At 38.5% G+C, this 18279-nt stretch overlaps 1 protein-coding gene across 1 annotated transcript; it reads left to right on the top strand.

Moving 5' to 3' along the window:
• The first annotated feature begins 4 nt into the window (after window positions 1-4).
• mfsd13al (major facilitator superfamily domain containing 13a-like) lies at window positions 5-17781 on the top strand. Its single transcript, XM_067423805.1, has 6 exons — window positions 5-391; window positions 6698-7426; window positions 9512-9666; window positions 14851-14934; window positions 15924-16067; window positions 17239-17781. Exons 1-6 carry the CDS (start codon window positions 236-238, stop codon window positions 17378-17380), a joined length of 1410 nt encoding a protein of 469 aa, XP_067279906.1. The 5' UTR covers window positions 5-235; the 3' UTR covers window positions 17381-17781.
• The last annotated feature ends 498 nt before the right edge of the window (window positions 17782-18279 follow it).

Here is an 18279-nt window from a genome sequence, read left to right as displayed (position 1 = left end):
GAAGTGGTGGACTGCACACTGTTTTTAAAATGAGCTCAGTTGTAGACGGAAATAATCATAATAACTTAAGTGTTTTAACTACTTATTTCCTGGCAACATTGTATTGATATGGGTTGGGTTGAATTAACCAATTAAGCTGCGAGTGCATAAGTTTTAAACTTGTGTTAGTCCATTGCCTTTAGCTAACATTTACATTAATTCCAGCACGTCAAACTTCCGTGTTGTTATTGTCATCATGATAATAATGAGGAACTTTGCTCATCCTGCGGCTTTGGCTTACTCCATGACAACGCTCGGTGCTGCCATGATGAACAGCATTTTTAGTTTCTACTATGTGAAGCTGTTCTTGAACAGGTACAAAATATCAGAGACCGCCTTCCACCAGTCGCAGGTGAGTTTTTACATAGTCATTTGAACGGCCATGTTTTTAGCTATATTAAAGTTGCTGTAAACTATATATGTTTTATATTTCATTCATGTCTTATGATTTAAAAACGCCTGCAAACGCTTTAAGTGTCGCTGAATAGCAAGAGTCGTAGGAGGAGCGACTTGCACTTCTTAGCCAATCAGGAGAGAGGGAGAGGAAGAGGGAGAGGGAGAGGACTTCTTGGTCTAATTCACTATACAATATTTTAGCAAAATGGCCTAAACTTGCCTAAAGGGATTGTTCACCCCAAAATAAAAATGAACCCATGATTTACTCACCCTCGCACCATCCTAGGTGTATATGACTTTCTTCTTTCAGATGAACACAATCAGAGTTATACTACAAAATGTCCTGGCGCTTCCAAGCTTTAAAATGGCAGTGAATGGCAGCCCAAAGTTTGAAGCCCATAAAAGTGAATCCATCCATTATAAAAGTGCTCCACACGACTCTGAAGTGGACTCTGAAGACCTTCTGAAGTGAATTGCCAGTTACGCTTCTGAATACAGGCTTGAGTTTATGTTTGGGCCTACTACCCATGCAACAATAAATCAACTAGAAAATTATTATGGAGTAACTCAAAATACACAAAAATAAAAAATGTGACCCTGGAGCACAAAACCAGTCATGCGTCTCACGGGTATATTGTAGCAAAGCCAACAATTCAATTGTAAGGGTCAAAATTATCCATTTTGCTTTTCTGCCAAAAATCATTAGGATATTAAGTTAGGATATTATTTTTTTTACATTTCCTACCATAAATATATCAAAAAATGTTTTAGTATTAGTAATATGTGTTGCAAAGGACTTCATTTGGACAACTTTAAAGGCGATTTTCTCAATATTCAGACTTTTTTTGCACCCTCAGATTCCAGATTTTCAAAAAGTTGTATCTCGGCTCCTATCCTAACAAATCATACTTCAATGTAAATATTTATTTTAGAATTTCATTTTTAAAGATTTACCCTTATGACTGGTTTTGTGGTGCAGGGTCACATTTACTTTGAGGTTCCTAGAACAACTACTATGCAACACCTAGGCTAGTCAAAATTTAGAGGTAATATTAAATGGTCATTAAAATAAAATACAATTCAGGATGTTCTTTCTCAGTTGAGAGAAGATCAAAAATCTGAAATATCATTGTTAAAAAAGTTGCTGCCTTAAAGTACAATCAAGCAAAATGGCTTAAATTAGCTTAAAGTCACCATTAAATCAAAATGGACAATTCATATTGTTGTATGGAATATTGCAGAATTTGTTATTAAACTGATTTATCCGTGCAATCAGGACACTATGGAGGCCCCAGGTAAAAATTATGTTGGAGGAGGTCCACCACACCAATAAATATGATTTCCAACCTTTTTATTTATACAACATCTGTTATTAAATATTTTAAAGTATTTGTACTTCTATATCCATACACTCCCACCCACTGTTTGGGATATTGAACAGTTTTTCCTAATCTAAACTAGGGTTGCAAAGGGGTGAAAATAGAGGGAGGAGGTAGTGCACCTAACAATTTGGCTATTTCATAAGACATGCTATTCGACACAAATCACTAATCTATCATACTTGGTTCAATTAATGGATTAAATTAGTAAAACAACTGGTTAATCCCATTGGATATTTGTTATCATATGCTGAATTTCTACAAAAAAATTAAATGACCAGTTAAACCAAAAGTTTGCTATTGTTCTTGATGTTACTCTAAATCAATATGGACAATCTTTGTGGTATCATTTTCTTAGATAATATTAATATTTTAAAGCATATAGGGATATAAGAAATGCTCTTTTTCTGCAGCAATATTCTTTTGGTCTTCTTTATTTGGTAATATTGGGTCAAAGCATGGGAATTGCCAAATAACCTTTGTGTTAATATTTAAATAAAGGAAGTGTATTACAAAATATTTCACAGATAAGCATGTTTTGTAAAGATTTAAGCTTAATGTTTCATACTCCTTAGTTTTCTAGAAAAATAAAGAATTTTGCATCTGTTTTTACTGTATTTCAAGATCATTTTAGAAAGATTTTGAAACTTTTATTAAACTGGGGGATCTAATGCTATTTCATGGATTCTGAGTTATTTCAACTGTTAAATAATTGGATTCTCATGCTAAACATGGATAAAATGTATTTAAAAAAACTAGTTGGACGTAGGGCTGCACGGTTAATCGCAATTGACACGTTAAAATTAATTTGAATTTTTTTGGCTTTTCGTGATTATGAAACTGTAAAGGCTGCAATGATCTTTTATGACCAGTTTGTCAGTGAAGCAGGCTCTGTTCAGATTAAATCAGATGCAATCTGTTTATTCAGCTCACCGATAGTACGATGTTCATAGGGATTTCCATGAATGACGTGCTATTTTACTTCTGCGGTGCTACCATTTTGTTTTTAGACCATGACACTAAAGAAGTGTGTTTCTGGTGTAAGATATGGATAACCTTGTTCAGCTTCACAAATAACCCAGCGTTAAGGGAACAGTGGATGCAGTTTGTTTTTCTGGAGTTCTGCAAGTGTGTGCGTGTGTTCCCGGTCACGAGTTAAAACCACAGATGGTGAGTATAGTATACGTATAACGTATAGTGAATTAAAAGTTATCCAAGGATAATGCTGTGTGTGTGTGTTCGAGATTCTTTAGCTCCGCCCACTGCACAAGTTCGGCTGTTTACGTAAAGAATTGGTACAGCTTACCTGTCTTTTATAAATATGATAAAACTAAAGACTCTTCTGAGATATGAAGGATGCAGTACTACTCAAGATTAACATGAGACTGGCAGACACTGTTTTAATGTGCCTTTAAAGAAATAGGAGATGTATTTCTATAATTTTTTTGATGTGGATGATTAATAACAACATCTCTCTACATACCAGTCAGCTTGGTCTGGGAGAGATATTTCAGTACTTGACAAAACTATAGTATAACCTGTAAATATCATAATGACACCATTAGTGAAAGCACCAAATACAGAGGCACTTTTTGGCTAGTAACAGCATCCGTTCACTTGTATATACGTCACAACAGTGCAGAAAATACTATCGCAACTTCCATTACCTTTGAATTCAGTGTATAGGGGTGCGTCTCAATTGTTCAACCATCCTTTCTGTTGTTATTATGAAACATGTACTGTATTGGATAAATATAAAGACTAAAGTAAATATAAGCAAACTTTAATCTTAAGTAAAAACAACAAAAGTTTTAAACAAAGTTAATCTTAAAATTAAACCAGTTAAACCAGATTAGCTGGTCTAGCCAGGTCTAATGTTCGGCTGGTCTTTCAGCCTCACCACACTAAACCTCTCGAAAACTGACTAAAATCTAGATGTTTTTGAAACTACCTGTCGGCATAAACATTCAGTTTTTAAAGGGGTAGTTCGACCAAAAAACAAAATCTGTCACTCATCCTTATTTGCTCCTTACTTTCCTTCTGTGTAAGATTTGTCCATATAATGTAAAGTCAACCAAAAGTATTACCAATATTCTTCATATATATATATATACACACACACACAACCCTTGTGAAAAAGGCGTACACTTTAGCAAACAAAAGTGTACTTATTATGGAAATAAGATACTTTAATACTCTCTAATTAATGTAATGCTCTCTGACACTTAATTTGCATGTTATGTACAATTAAATAAAAAATGTATTGTCATTTTAATGTTTATTATATTATAGTTAAATATATAGTAATGCAATTAGTTAAACTTTAGACTGTTTTTATGACCCATTCAAGTAGGACTTAAGCACACCGTTATATTTATTATAATTATTTCTATTGTCTTTGAAATATGGTTAAAGTTACTGCCGAATGTACTGACAAGCATTTATAATAAACTAAAATATACTTTAATTTAATTTCTATTGAAACTTAAATGTAATGCATTTAAATATACTACACATTTGTGATGCTTTGTGAAGTTGCAATTTAGTACAGTCAAAATATATTAACTTTAAATGTAATATCAAATAACGCTGTAGGAAATGTGCTTTAAAATGTACATTTCTGTAAGTACACTTAAGTGGCCTTTTATTTCATTAATATTATTTAATCTGCAATTACAGATACACTTTAAAGATTTAGAGTACACTACAGTAAAATTCAAAACAATTAAGCACACTTCTTTTTCACAAAGGAAATCAAACACGTAGGGTCCTATTTTAATGATCTAAGAGCAGGGCGCCGGTGAACTTAGGCTCTGTCCAAATCCACTTTTGCTAGTTTAACAATGAAACAAATGGTTGGCGAGTCAGGCACATGGTCCAAAATGGTTGTCCCTAGTCTCCTAATGAGTCATGGGTGTGTTTTGGGGCGTAGCATGCAATAAACCAATCAGAGTCTCATCTCCCATTCCCTTTAAAAGCCAGTTGCGCTCGCACCATGACGTGTTAAATAGTATTCACTATTTACATGAGGAATTTGCGAGCGGAAAGACTGAACGCTTCTCCAGAGAGGAATACTTTTATTTTTAATACTTAAAAATGTGTATGTGCTGCTGTGCATCCATGTGTGTGTAAGTAACGTTGTGCACCCACCTATAGGTTCGTATTACTAAAGCTGCGTTTCCACCGCAGGAACTTTCCCCAGGAACTAGGGTCTAAGCGAAGTTCATTATAAATATTTACCACTAAAACGGCCCTGCTCGTGATGTAGTACGTTTTTAAAGTTCAGGAACTTTCGGGGGCGGGACTTGGGTGCTGAACATGCTGATTGGTTGAGTTCACGCAGCCTTTTATTTCAATCTAAAAGTCTGTTGCAGTGCCTTCAGTAAGAGTTGTTTATTCGAATCAACACTGGGTGCGTTTACATGCACACCAGTAAGCTGATAACTCACAAATATCAGCTTATTGAAATAACCAGTTTTCCCTGTTTACATGCAAACCAGTAAACTGACAACGCAAGTAAACAGTGTTTACATGACTTTATTAATAAACCAGGTTATTTCCTTGTAGTGACGCCAAAAAAGAATAATGTCTGTATCTATTTCCAATGTTACGTCAGTTGTGAAGTTAAATAAAGCGTGCACTGTGTCAGCGGGAGATTTGTGCCTCATATTATCCCTCATGCAGTTCCAGATGCAGCGTTTAGACTGAACCTCTTCTACTTCTGCTGCATGAGATGAGTAGCCTAGAAATCTAGACGCACCCTAGCGGCAGCAAATTTAATCTGCCCGCGAGTGTCGTCTAGGAACTCTCAATACCCTTCTGAGCTGTATTCCTCACAATCTGGACGGGCCAATCACATCGTGTATAGAGTCGGTAGGCGGGGCCATAATGACGACGGCCGAGTTGCGTTTGCGTGCTTCTAGTAAACACAGAAACTGGCGAACGGCGGTCTTTCGAATCAGCTTTGACTGCGATTCTGGAAGACTTGGAGTTAAGCTTTTCTCTGAGAAAAGAACAAAGAGCGGCACTGAAGTCATTCTTAAAAAGGGAAGATGTGTTCGGAGTTTAGCCGACCGGATACGGCGAATGTTTAATCTATCAACAAGCTCTGTTTCACCTTCGTTGCTCTGGTTGGTGGTAGCGTTATCCTATCGCGTGCAGAGGGAGTTTGAAAGCCAACTGTTTATCCCGCCCCTCGGATTGAGCCCTGTCTATGGTGAGTTTCCAGACCAAACATCTTGATGTGGGTCTGGCTTGTCAGGCTATGAGATGAGAACACATCTTTACAATTTGGGTCTTAAAAGAATCTGTGTTTGTGATATATGTCCTTATTTCAAGCAAAACGCTAGCTCGCTCTGTCTGGATGCATTTAAATCTGCTCCAAGTTTGCATTTTTGTCCCCTATCACACATGCGCACTTCAATAAGCCAACAGAAAACAGGTTAATGCGTTTACATGCAGCGCGAAATCAGGGTAAGAGGAAAAAAACTACCTGTGTCGACCGGTTTATGCTTACGCCGTTTATGACCTTCGATATAAGAAACGGGTTACAGCGTTTACATGATCATGTTCACTGTCGGCTAATCGGCTTAAGAACGTGCATGGAAACACACCCAATGGAGTTTAAAAAGTATGACCAATGGACCATTGATGAGGTTCAGGCTTTATTACATTTATTTGTGGAAGACAAATTCCAGTGGGCTCTGGAAAGTCGTGCACAGTTCTACATCACCGGACTAATCTTCACGGTACTTTACAGGTCTGTTACAAAATCCGGACAAATTGTTCCGGGTTATTTTGGTGGAAACAAAGCTACACACTCATTAATGCTCATTTGAAGGAGTATTTGGAGCAGTAAAGATCTCAGTTTTGTATCTCCACAGGTTGTCTACATGATCTGGAATGCATTCAATGACCCCGTGTTTGGATATTTGCAAGACAACTCGCGCATGGAGTGCTGCTCTCGGCGGAGGCTCTCCATTTTATATGGCGCGCCCCTATACGCTCTGGCTTTCTTGCTGGCGTGGTTCCCGTGGAGGACTTATGAGGCGGACGATTGGCTGAGCGGCGTCCATCTCATGGTGACCCTCTGTGCGTTCGATGGCCTGCTCACCTTCGTGCTGTTGGCCCAGTGCGCCCTCTTCGCAGAAATCTCCGGACACCATCAGAACAGACTGAGGCTGATCAAATACAGCCAGGTGGCGTCTCTGGTGGGCTCGTCCAGCGTGCTCTTCAGTGGTCTCATCTCCGCTAACATGGACGACTTTGCTGCCTTCCAGGGCTTCAGCGTGGTGGTGGCCGTGCTGGCCTGCGCCTGCATGCTGTACACGGGCTTCCACAGCGAGAGCCGATTCGACAGTAAAACCTCGGAGGAAAGTTCCCAGAGTCCTCAGAAGCCGCCGCTCTCGGTGTCGTCTGTGATGTCCATGACCTGGCAGATCCTCACCAACAGAGACTTCCAGCTCTTCGTGATCATGAACTTTTTCCAGGTGTTCTTGCAGGCTTTTTACAACAACTTCACCTTGATTTTTGCAGAGCACCTCATTCCTCAGGACGTCTTGCCGTCGCTTGCCAAGAGCATTATGTATGGAGCGGGATTCATCTGCCCTCAGGTGCTTTTCAACAGCTACTGTTAATAATATTGCCCTATTTCAAGGATAGACATGTTTTTATATGCGGTGATATCAGGTTGATTGGGACATTTTTTCATCTTGCATTTTTTCAAGTCATCTTGGGGGAAAAAAGTAGAAGAATCACCCTTGGAAAAAGTGTCCCAATCACTCTGAATTCCCCCTAGTTCTCATCATCGCTGAGGGTGTGTTCACACTTGGCATGTTTGGTTCAATTAAAATGAACCCTGGCACAATTGCCATTTAAATAAGTGTGAACACCGTCATCTGAACTCTTTCCACTTCCAAACAAACTCTGGTGTGGTTCGAGTGAGATATTAATGCAACACGGACCAAAGACATCATGTAAATTAACCAAAAACAGGACACCAACAAATTAACCAACAACAGCGTTCGTATCAGTCAAACTGAACCAGAGTTTGTTTGTTTGGAAACAGACCGAGACCCATCTTTTCAGCATCTCGGTCCTCTTGTTTGGTGCACTCCAGGGTTCAGATGGCAGCGTTCAGTCTTATTCAAATGAACCGCACTAACAGAGCAATCGCTCCAAGGTTAGTTTTAATCCAACCAATCATGCCAAGTGTGAACATGCCCTCAGTCCACTTCCAAACGAACTCTGGTGTGGTTCGTCTGAAATATGAACGTAACATTGACCAAAGATGTCTAAACGAACCAAAAACAGGACATGTTGTCACAAGATGCAACCCTATAAAGGTCACAACGCTCACTCATACCTGCTTTTGTCATAATTGTTGCCCATCACAGTTTGGTACAGGTGTACAGCAGAGTTTGTGTGTGTGACTGAGGGATTCCTAAAGCTGTTTTGACTTCTTTACACATTTTATAAGCTCTTCACGAGCTGGTCAAAACACCATCATATGTAGCTACTTATGCCACATACAATGAGCACATTTATCCCAGCATTGTTTTGGATTATTAGTCTCAAAATGCCTGTACTGAACTGTGATGGGCAACATCGCGACGAGGAATTGCAGGTCAGATCTTCAAATATCATGTCCTGTTTTTAGTTTGTTTACGAGTCTTTGGTCCATGTTGTGTTCAGATTTCATTTGAAGCACACTAGAGTTCAGAACACACCCTAAATGTTTAATTTTCTGTTTTGGTCTGGGCCAAAAGATCTTATAAAAGAACTTAACCACAAGTGTGAACACACCCGGAGATCCAAATCAAAATACAAATTAGCGTGTTCACTTCATGCACTCAGTCAACGGTCACAGCTTTAGTTACGTTGCAGAGAGGCTATCAGATCCTGATGTTGAATGACAAAATAACATTATAATATCATTCACTTGACAACTGAGTACATAGTATATCATAAGTGCATACAGTTCTGCTCAGAAGTTCATAACCCTCTTGCAGAATATATAAGATATTAAGAATATTAACAAAATGAGACGGATCATAAAAATTGCATGCTATTTTTTTAGTTCTGTCCTCACTCCTCTATGAGGGGTTTTACATAACAGATATTTACATATATTCCGCAAGACATAATAAAAACTGAATTTACTCAAATGAACCAGTTCAAAAGTTTTCACACCCTTGATTCTTAATACCATGTGTCGTTCCCTGATGATCCATGGCTGTTTTTTTGGTCTTGTGATGGTTGTTCATGAGTCCCTTGTTTGTTCTGAGCAGTTAAACTGCCAAATATTCTTCGGAAAAATCTCCCAGGTCCTGTTGCCTGTTCTCTATGATTTTGAGATCTATCTTTTAACAATAAGGGCAACTGAGGGATTCATACACAACTATTAAAACATTCACTGATGCTCAGATGGCAATACGATGCATTTTCATATTTTGTTTAAAGTTTTATTTCTTTCATTCTGCCCTTTAGAAACTCCATTTAAATTAGTCATACGTTTCCCTGATGACAAAACGAGTAAATATTTTACCCTAATCATCAACCAAGTTTACACCTTCCGGCTCTAAATGCATATCCTGCAAGGGGTGTGCAAACTTATGAGCAGAACTGTAGTGTTTCATTTGGGGCGCAACACGGCCACTTAAACGTCACCCAAAGAACCCTTTCTGTTCATTTTACAGGTGTTGGTTTTGTGCAGCCAGAATTTTCTCCATAAGTTTGGCTACTACAGACTGATTCTGATCAGCTTCTATGTGGAGGCCGGAGCTGCGGTGATCATGTTATTTCTGGGTCCGGGCAGCTACTATTTCCTCGCATTGTTCCTCACTTCCAGCATGTGAGTAATTACTGTTCTTTCTGTCCTCATCTGGGCTAAAGGAATAAATATGTATACATACCACAAGATATGTGCTTTCAACAAGAGAGCGACTACATCTGTGGCATGCTCACTGGGGAAGTTTACAATTTAGAGATTCAAGCTACCTAGAGCTGGGATAAACGATTATTTTTTAAACGATTAATCTAGCGATTATTTTTTCGATGCATCGATTCATCTAACGATTAATTTTTCCTGACCGATTCGGTTACGATTCGATTCGATTACCGATTATCTCCCCATTAATTGCCTAATAGCAATTTATACATGTTGATTTAATTATCTGAATGAAAAAACGAATTCCTTAACATTGCAATATATGTTTATTGCTCTTAAAATTCCAAAGTAAGACTATACAAGAGCAATGCATTCAATAAAACCTTGAAAACATAAAGTAGGCTACACACACACACACACACACACACACACACACACACACACACATAAATAAGTATTAACCTACAACAAAGAAACATATTATACGATTTTTCTATGTATGCAACTCAGCCTACAGGCTATGCCCATCGATTAAATATCAACAAGTTGGTTAATCAAATCCGGGGACACACTGCAAGCGTGAGCGTCTCGGCTGCGTGGCGTGTCCGTTTTTGTTTTGGCTCCCATGTTAACAGGTTGGAGTTTGCACACTGCCTGTGACGCGCGGAAAACGCGTGCATGCTAGAAATAGAAGAGCGCCTATTTTTCACGTGTGTTGGGAGCGTCTCCAGGCAAAATAGAATAGGAAAAGATGTTTATATATCATTTTGACACGAATACATATTATTAAATTACATTTTCATGTTTGAAAGTCTGTAGGTTTACATAAATGCAGATATAGGCCTAATTGTAATAATAAAAAACGTCAATTATCGATTTTGAAATATTGCAACTGTCAATACAGAACGAAATATTCTGTAGCCTATTTTGCCGTCAATACCATAGATATGTGGCTACTCCCGACGTTTTCTTTGCTGTATCAGTAGGCTATTTATGTTTAACATTAGGGATAGGGCTTCCGTCCACATCAATAGCAGCAGCAGCGCCGCGTCAGACACCCTTCTAGTGTGCAAAGGCAGAGAAAACGCCACGCAGCCCCGTGGCTGACCCGCAACAGAAACGCCACGCGCATCCGCGGCATGACAGTGAAAAAAGTTACATGTAGAGTGCATTATGGGCGCCAATATGTTTACTGCTCTCTTAGAGGATGGATACCCTCGGTCACATCAGCGCGATTAGACATTGAACATTTTAAATTTAAAACAGCTTATTATGTAGGTAACGGAGCCAATGTGTCCGATGCTTTCACTTGATGCACACGTTTGTTTTTGTGATTAAAATACATCAAATATTACCAAAACATCTGTCTTCCTGTGTGCAGAAATTTGTTTATGTAGCCGTGACAACAAAACGCGTGCGCGCATGCCTGTGATACTCCGTGCGCACCGCGCGCCAACCCCATAGACTGTGGCCAACCCGCAAGCCTTGCACTTCTTAAAGTCTGAGGAGCCACTCGTGTTGCTACCATAGATATACATAATAAATAATATACTTATTATGTACACCTATGGTTGCTACTACTCTCCGGCGCCGCCATCTTTATTTTGAGTAGTGATGTCCGGTTCGCGAACGAATCGTTCTTTTTAACCGGATCTTTATAGTGAACCGGTCGAACCAGTTCACCAAATCGAACTGAATCGTTCTAAACGGTTCGCGTCTCAAATCAGGGCTGATCCCACAAATACTGTAGATATTAACTTTCTGCCATCAGTGACAGTCTCTCAAACTAGAAATAAAACGAATATCTTGAAGTAGATGCTGTAACTCCAATCGTTAGCTGAAGTGAGATGTTTTGCTGAGAGATCTGATGAACTCACGAGCAGCTGATACTGAGCATGCGCGTGTAACCGAACGTACCGGTTCGGTTGTCGGACCCTCGGATCAGCAGTACAGAATCAAAACCGTTTCTATCGGACACGTTCGATACTGAGAACCGATGAGCCGATGAGCTGCGCATGCGTGTTATTTGTTCAGAGGAACGAAATGCAGGTTAAGTGTATTTAAAACTAATCACGTTTGGAAACATTATAACAAAGCTGTCACTGTATTATTTTAAAGTTTTGGAAACAATAGATTGTAAAACGGTCAAATTAAACATTTATTTGTTTTATCAATAATGCATGATATTTTCAGGAACAGCTTTTATCTTATTTAATTTCTAAGTCGATAAAGATTTTAAAATAGATGTAATCAAAACAGTAGCCTATGATATAGACTATTCAGCTAGCAGCAGTTCGCAGCTCAGCACCCTGTGCTCAGCACACACACACACACACACAACACACACACACACACACTGATACAGCGGTTCTCGAGTCAGATCGACCGGTTGCAACGGATCACTGGTACAGAATCGAGAACCGTTTCTATCGGACACATTCGATCTTTCGGACATGTTCGATTCTGAGAACCGGTGAGCTGAGATACTGAGCATGCGTGATAGCGTCGTAACCGAACTGTTTCTCTCGGACTGGGACAGCTGATGCTGATAATACATGAGCCCGGGTGAACTGAGGATTTGTGTAAGTATTATGTCAATGTAAGTTTATTTAATCCGTGTAAAACATCAGTGTGTGCACGACAGTGACAGTGACAGTCTCTCTAGAAATAAAACTAATATCTTGAAGTAGATGTTGTAAATCGATTCAGTTCGATTTTGTGAACTGTATTGAGTGCTGTTGCTAAACATAAATGAAAAAATGTTTCCAAGATGATGATGATGTCAATTATAATTATTACTATACTAAGTTTTGATTACAAATACTTTATATGGATGTGTTTGAATGTATATTCATCCGCCGGGATGATAGAAATGACGTCATTACGTAAAGACGTAAAAGAACCGGTGATCCGGTTTTTTTAACCGGATCATTGAAACGAACTGTCCGAAAGAACCGGTTCGCGGAAAAGAACCGAACTTCCCATCACTAATTTTGAGTCTGACGAATCGACGCGCATATTTTGCGTCGACGTATTTTTTGCGTCAACGTCATCGATGACGTCGACGCGTTGTCCCAGCCCTAAAGCTACCGTTAAGTAGTTTGGTGCTGGTACAATTTTTTTCTGTTTTTAAAATACATCTCTTCTGCTCACCAGGGCTGCATTTATTTGATCAAAACAGAATTATTGTGAAATATTACTAAAATGTAAAATTACTGTTTTCAATGTGAATATAATTTTAACATACCTCATTACTCCAGTCTTCAGTGTCACATGATCCTTCAGAAATCACTCTGAGATGATGATTTGAGGCTCAACAAACATTTATGATTATTATTAATGTTGAAGAGAAAGTTTGAAACAGCAGTTATTTAAAAATATAAATATTTTAAATGTAAATGATTTTATTGATTTTTTTCAAAATAGAAAAATATAAAGTCCAGACTTTTGACTGGTATTGTATTTGGGTTTTAAAGTATTTACTAGTCAAGAATGGTTTTACAACTGTAGGCCAGATTATGTGTTTTTTCTGCTAATTAGTGTATAAAGCATTCTTTGGCGCATACTAACTGGACTTATAGTATGTGTTTCTGAATAGGGCTGGGCGACATTATTAATAGGGATTTACTTTGAAGTGATTTAAAAAGGGTGACCTTTATCCCATCAGATAAGCCATATTTTTCACCAAACAGCCACTGTATGCAAGTAGATTTAAAATGTTTAATGTAAGAAATAAAATAAAAATCACATTCTGCACTTTTCACCAAATTAACAGAAGATTAGTATTAAAGGTAGCCTGACAAGCCAGACCCACATCAAGATGTTTGGTCTGGAATCTCACCATTGACAGCTCAATCTGAGGGGCGGGATAAACGGTTGTCTTTCAAACTCCCTCTGCACGCGATAGGATAGCGCTACACCAACCAGAGCAACGAAGGTGAAGCGGAGCTCGCTGATAGATTAAACATTCGCCATATCCGGTCGGCAAAACTCCGAACACATCTTCCCTTTTTAAGAATGACTTCAGTGCCGTTCTTTGTTCTTTTCTCAGAGAAAAGCTTAACTCCAAGTCTTCCAGAGTCGCGGTCAAAGCTGATTCGAAAGACCGCCGCCGTTCGCCAGTTTCTGTGTTTACTAGAAGCCGCAAACGCAACTCGGCCGTCGCCATTATGGCCCCGCCAGCCGACTCTATACACGATGTGATTGGATCGGCAAGAGTTAGGCGAATACAGCTCAGAAGGGTATTGAGAGTTGCTAGACGACCCTCGCGGGCAGATTAGATTTGCTGCCGCTAGGGTGCGTCTAGTTTTCTAGGCTATATTAAACGGTTGGTTCACCCAAAACTGAAAATTTGCCCCATGATTTACTCACCCTCGAGCCATCCTATGACATTATTCTTTCAGATGAACACAATCAGAGTTACATTAGAAAATATCCTAATGCTTCCAAGCTTTATAATAGCAGTGAACAGCAGCCCAAAATTTTCCCCAAAAAAAGTTCATCCATCCATTATAAAAATGCTCCATATGGCTCCGGGGTTTAATAAAGGCCTGGCCGCCTTCCGTACTCAACTAACAAATACATTTTTGAGCCATTCACTCCCATTATAAAGGGAAAAATAGATTTCCATGAGGGGATTTTTTTTTTAAATAAATGCTTGATTAAGTAAAGCAATATCTTTGTCATAGTATCTTTCAGTGGTTAAAGTTACCACAGTTCTTGCATGTGCGATTTGTTTTATTAGGTTATTTTTATTGATCCATTTACCTTTTTTTAGATTTTGAAAAATAATAAAGATATTATTTGATAAATGAGATCTCTGATTGTAGTCCTTGAAAACCATTAAAGTAGTGCTTGAAAAGTCCTTACAGTATCTGTAAACCCCAATAAAGCTTGGAAGCGTCAGGATATTTATTTATATAGCACTGATTGTGTTCCTCTGAAAGAACAAAGTCATAAAGGGGTTTTATCATGAATCAAATTTCCCTGAAATCTTTTACTTTTATTTTATTTTTTCTTCAGAGAATGTGGACGAAATGGTCATAAAAAGTGTAATATAACCATAGGCACAAAAAAGAGAACTTTTTCTTAGAGAAAAAAGTAAATAATAATCAGTGTTTATAACCCTGTCTGTGAATGTATGAGCAGGGTCCTGGTTCAGGCGTCCTTCAGTCTGTTCAATCTGCCTCTGGCTGACATCATCGACTCTGACCTGCAGAGATACAAGCGCAGGTATTTCAGCTTTCTCCTGTGTGAAGCACTCAGTTAACCTGTTATACTTCACACACAGAAAAGTAGGGTGTCAAAATTGTACCTTTAGGGGTACAGCAGCTTGTCGCTGGGGCAGTACCCTTAAAAGAACCAACGTTGTAGCATTTTTACCACAAAAAGGTTCATAGTAGTACCTTAAGGTACGCATTTGTACTCAAAGGTACTAATATGCACCTTTTAGGAGTAAAACAGGTACAAATATGTCCTTTTAAGGGTACTGCCCCAGCGACAAGCTAAAGGTACAATTTTGACACCCTATTTTTCTGTGTGCATGTGCTAAAGAAATGATGACTAATACTGGGTTTTAATCAAAGTCTTGCTTCTTAAGTACAGTAATCATTATCTTTATGCCAATATGTGCTGGAATTAGTTTTGCTGGTATGAATAACCAGCTTGGTGTGTGTACAGCAGAAAATGCTTCATGGGTTTTAACAAGGATGTATGTTGCTGTGGGTCAAGTGGCTTGCAAAAAAAATATGGGCATATTGCAGTCAACATGACATGGCTTTCGGAAACAATTTGACTTCCAATGACGTAAAACAAGATATTTTGACTGATATTCTGACTGAAACTGGATTTTTAACCTTTAATGCACGGAAAGACTAGAATCTTTCAATCAAAAGTTGAATAGATTGTAGAAGCGGGTGAACTGGGCTGTTCTATACTAGAAAGTGAGCTTAACCCTTAAAAGCCACATATTTTCATGACTGTCTCAAGTCATGTAATTTATGTTCCACTATTACAAAGCCAATTAAAAAGGTTAATTTGATTATTCAATAAATAAAAAAGGTTTCACTATTATAAAGGTAATGAATTTGTTGTTGTTGTTGTGATCAGTAACTTACCATAAAAGCCTGATGATATATACAGTATATACACAGAAAATGATCAGTCTTTATGGTCTAATTCATTATTTCTATAATTAAAAATTTCTCTCTGAATGTTTCCAGCTCTCCTCTCTCGTCTATGGTTTTCGGGACCAACGCTCTTTTCACGAAGCCGGCGCAGTCTCTTGCTCCAATGATGGCCGTGTCCATTCTGAACCAGTATGGCTATTCGGAAATGTACGAGGTTGGGAAGGCCGTGGATCCAATGTAAGTTTATCAGATATTCAAATACAGTTCGTCAAAGCAAAACAGTGTCCTGGACTATTTATCTCAGCCTCCTCTTTCAAACTTTGCCTGGTCTGTGTAACAAAACCACCAACCCAAAGGCCAATCAAAACTAGCCCAAAGAGGCCCAATGACCCTATGTCCCCATATGCCACCCCCTATACATATAAAGCACGAGTTTTACAGTCACTGCATTATACACAATTTTAACTTGAAAAGGGGTGGCTCTTTTAACCCTTAAATGCATCAATGTTTTGTTTACAGAAGAATAAAATGAGGCATATTTTGTTACTTTTGGAGCTTGGTCAATTGTGGCCATTAAGGTACCAAGTGTGCGCCAAAAATTAAAGGGATAGTTCACCCTAAAATGTAAATGTGATGTTTATCTGCTCACCCCCAGTGCATCCAACATGTAGGTGTCTTTGTTTCTTCAGTAGAACACAAATGAAGATTTTTAACTCCAACCGTTGCTGTGTGTAGGTCATATAATCGTGTGAAACAAGCTTAGGCAACATGCACAAAGAGCCCTGTGGCTCATGACGACACATTGATATCTTAAGACATAAAACGATCAGTTTGTGTGAGAAATCGAGCCGTATTTATATCATTTTTTTATCCAACAGCCAGGAACGTGCTTCACTTCCGGTAAGGTCAATAATATTCGCTCTGGCTCGTATATCCAGCGTGTGTTGTTGACCTTACCAGAAGTGAAGCGCGTTCCAGGCTTTTGTCATCTTTTTTTGCGAATTGTTACCCAGTCACATGATTATATGAAAGGCGTATTAGAGGTAAAAATGTGTCGTCACGAGCCACAGGGTTTAATATGGATTTGTATGTGCATTTTTTTTTAAATTAAAAAACACATAAGTTCTCATACTCTCATGTTACCTGTGACATGCATTATACGGCAACGGTTGGAGTTAAAAATCTTCATTTGTGTTCTCCTGAAGAAACAAACACACCTACATCTTGGATGCTTTGGGGGTAAGCAGATAAACATCACATTTTCATTTTTGGGTGAACTATCCCTTTAAGAGGTAACAGCAGCCCAATTCCACAGATGTATCAATGCTCTGTCCTCCTCTAGTGGTGGAAAAGGTGCATTGTAGTCAAGTATTTACGGTTGCTCTGTCTGTTCTTCTCTTCCTCCCAGTGCTCTTAAGTCCCTGCACAGCATGATGTTTTACCTGGTGTGTGTGGTGCCTCTGTGTGTCACTGCCCTGCAGGTGCTGGCCTGGAGGCCTTTCTCCATACGGGACAGCCACACGCTGGACGCAAAATATATCGATGGCTGAATTCGGCTCTTGCTGGTGTGCTCTCATGTGCCACAGCTTAATAATATTTTGGTTGTCGAGCTACAGACTGTATTTGAGGGAATTTGTAGATGAATCGGGAGTCAGGGATCTCTTATTACAGGAAAGCCAGTCTGTTTTTTTGAGGTGTTGGTTCTCAGGCTGTATTTATTGTTTGAAATAGCCTATGCTCAGATGATGTCACAGAAATGCAAGAAATCAGATACATTATCTGAAATGTAGGAAATTATAATATATGTAAGAGATATGTACAGTCTGCCATTTGTTTTCAAAAAATAAACCCTGTCAGTCTGATCATGTGATGTCTTGACTGGCTGTCTGTACATTTTCCCGCTTATTTCTCGCTACTTGCCAAGTAATGGTTTGAGCGTAAATGATTTGATTATGAAGAGTGACAAAAGGGAATAAATATTTTAGTTTCTGACAGCAGAATGCTGTGGTTGACCGATCAGAATCAAGTCATTCAGAGACTGAGAGTCGTGCAATATGTTTTTAATATGATAATGGGCTGCTAGAGGGATTTATGATGTAGTTACATATTACAAAAGACCAAATCAAACATATTCGATTAACAGTAAGCTAATAAAGGTATAAATCAGTCATATAACAGAAAAGTACATGAACATTCTCTGATTTTGTTTTGTTTTGTTTTTTTATACGTTTAAAATGAATTTGATAATAAATGTACATTCGTGCCTTTAAGGTTGATATACTGAGAACACTTTTGGTTTATTTATCATTTAGTAAGCCTAATTTTTGTAGTTACTTGTTATTTGATACTGTCAATAAACTTGGCCTTATAATCAAACACTGTGTGATATGTCATAATTATATGGATTTGATTTGTACATTATGGAACAAAGAATGCACATTAAAAAAAA

This window comes from Pseudorasbora parva, chromosome 2 (genome assembly GCF_024679245.1).
Source record: "Pseudorasbora parva isolate DD20220531a chromosome 2, ASM2467924v1, whole genome shotgun sequence".
Classification (NCBI taxonomy): Eukaryota; Metazoa; Chordata; class Actinopteri; order Cypriniformes; family Gobionidae; genus Pseudorasbora; species Pseudorasbora parva.
This window is presented reverse-complemented; position numbering and strand designations above follow the sequence as displayed.

Coding starts and splice junctions, on each gene's coding strand:
- mfsd13al (XM_067423805.1), top strand. CDS start 236: ATGATAATAATGAGGAACTTTGCTCATCCTGCGGCTTTGGCTTACTCC. Junction 392..6,697: donor CCGCCTTCCACCAGTCGCAG/GTGAGTTTTTAC, acceptor GTATCTCCACAG/GTTGTCTACATGATCTGGAA. Junction 16,068..17,238: donor GGGAAGGCCGTGGATCCAAT/GTAAGTTTATCA, acceptor TCTTCCTCCCAG/TGCTCTTAAGTCCCTGCACA.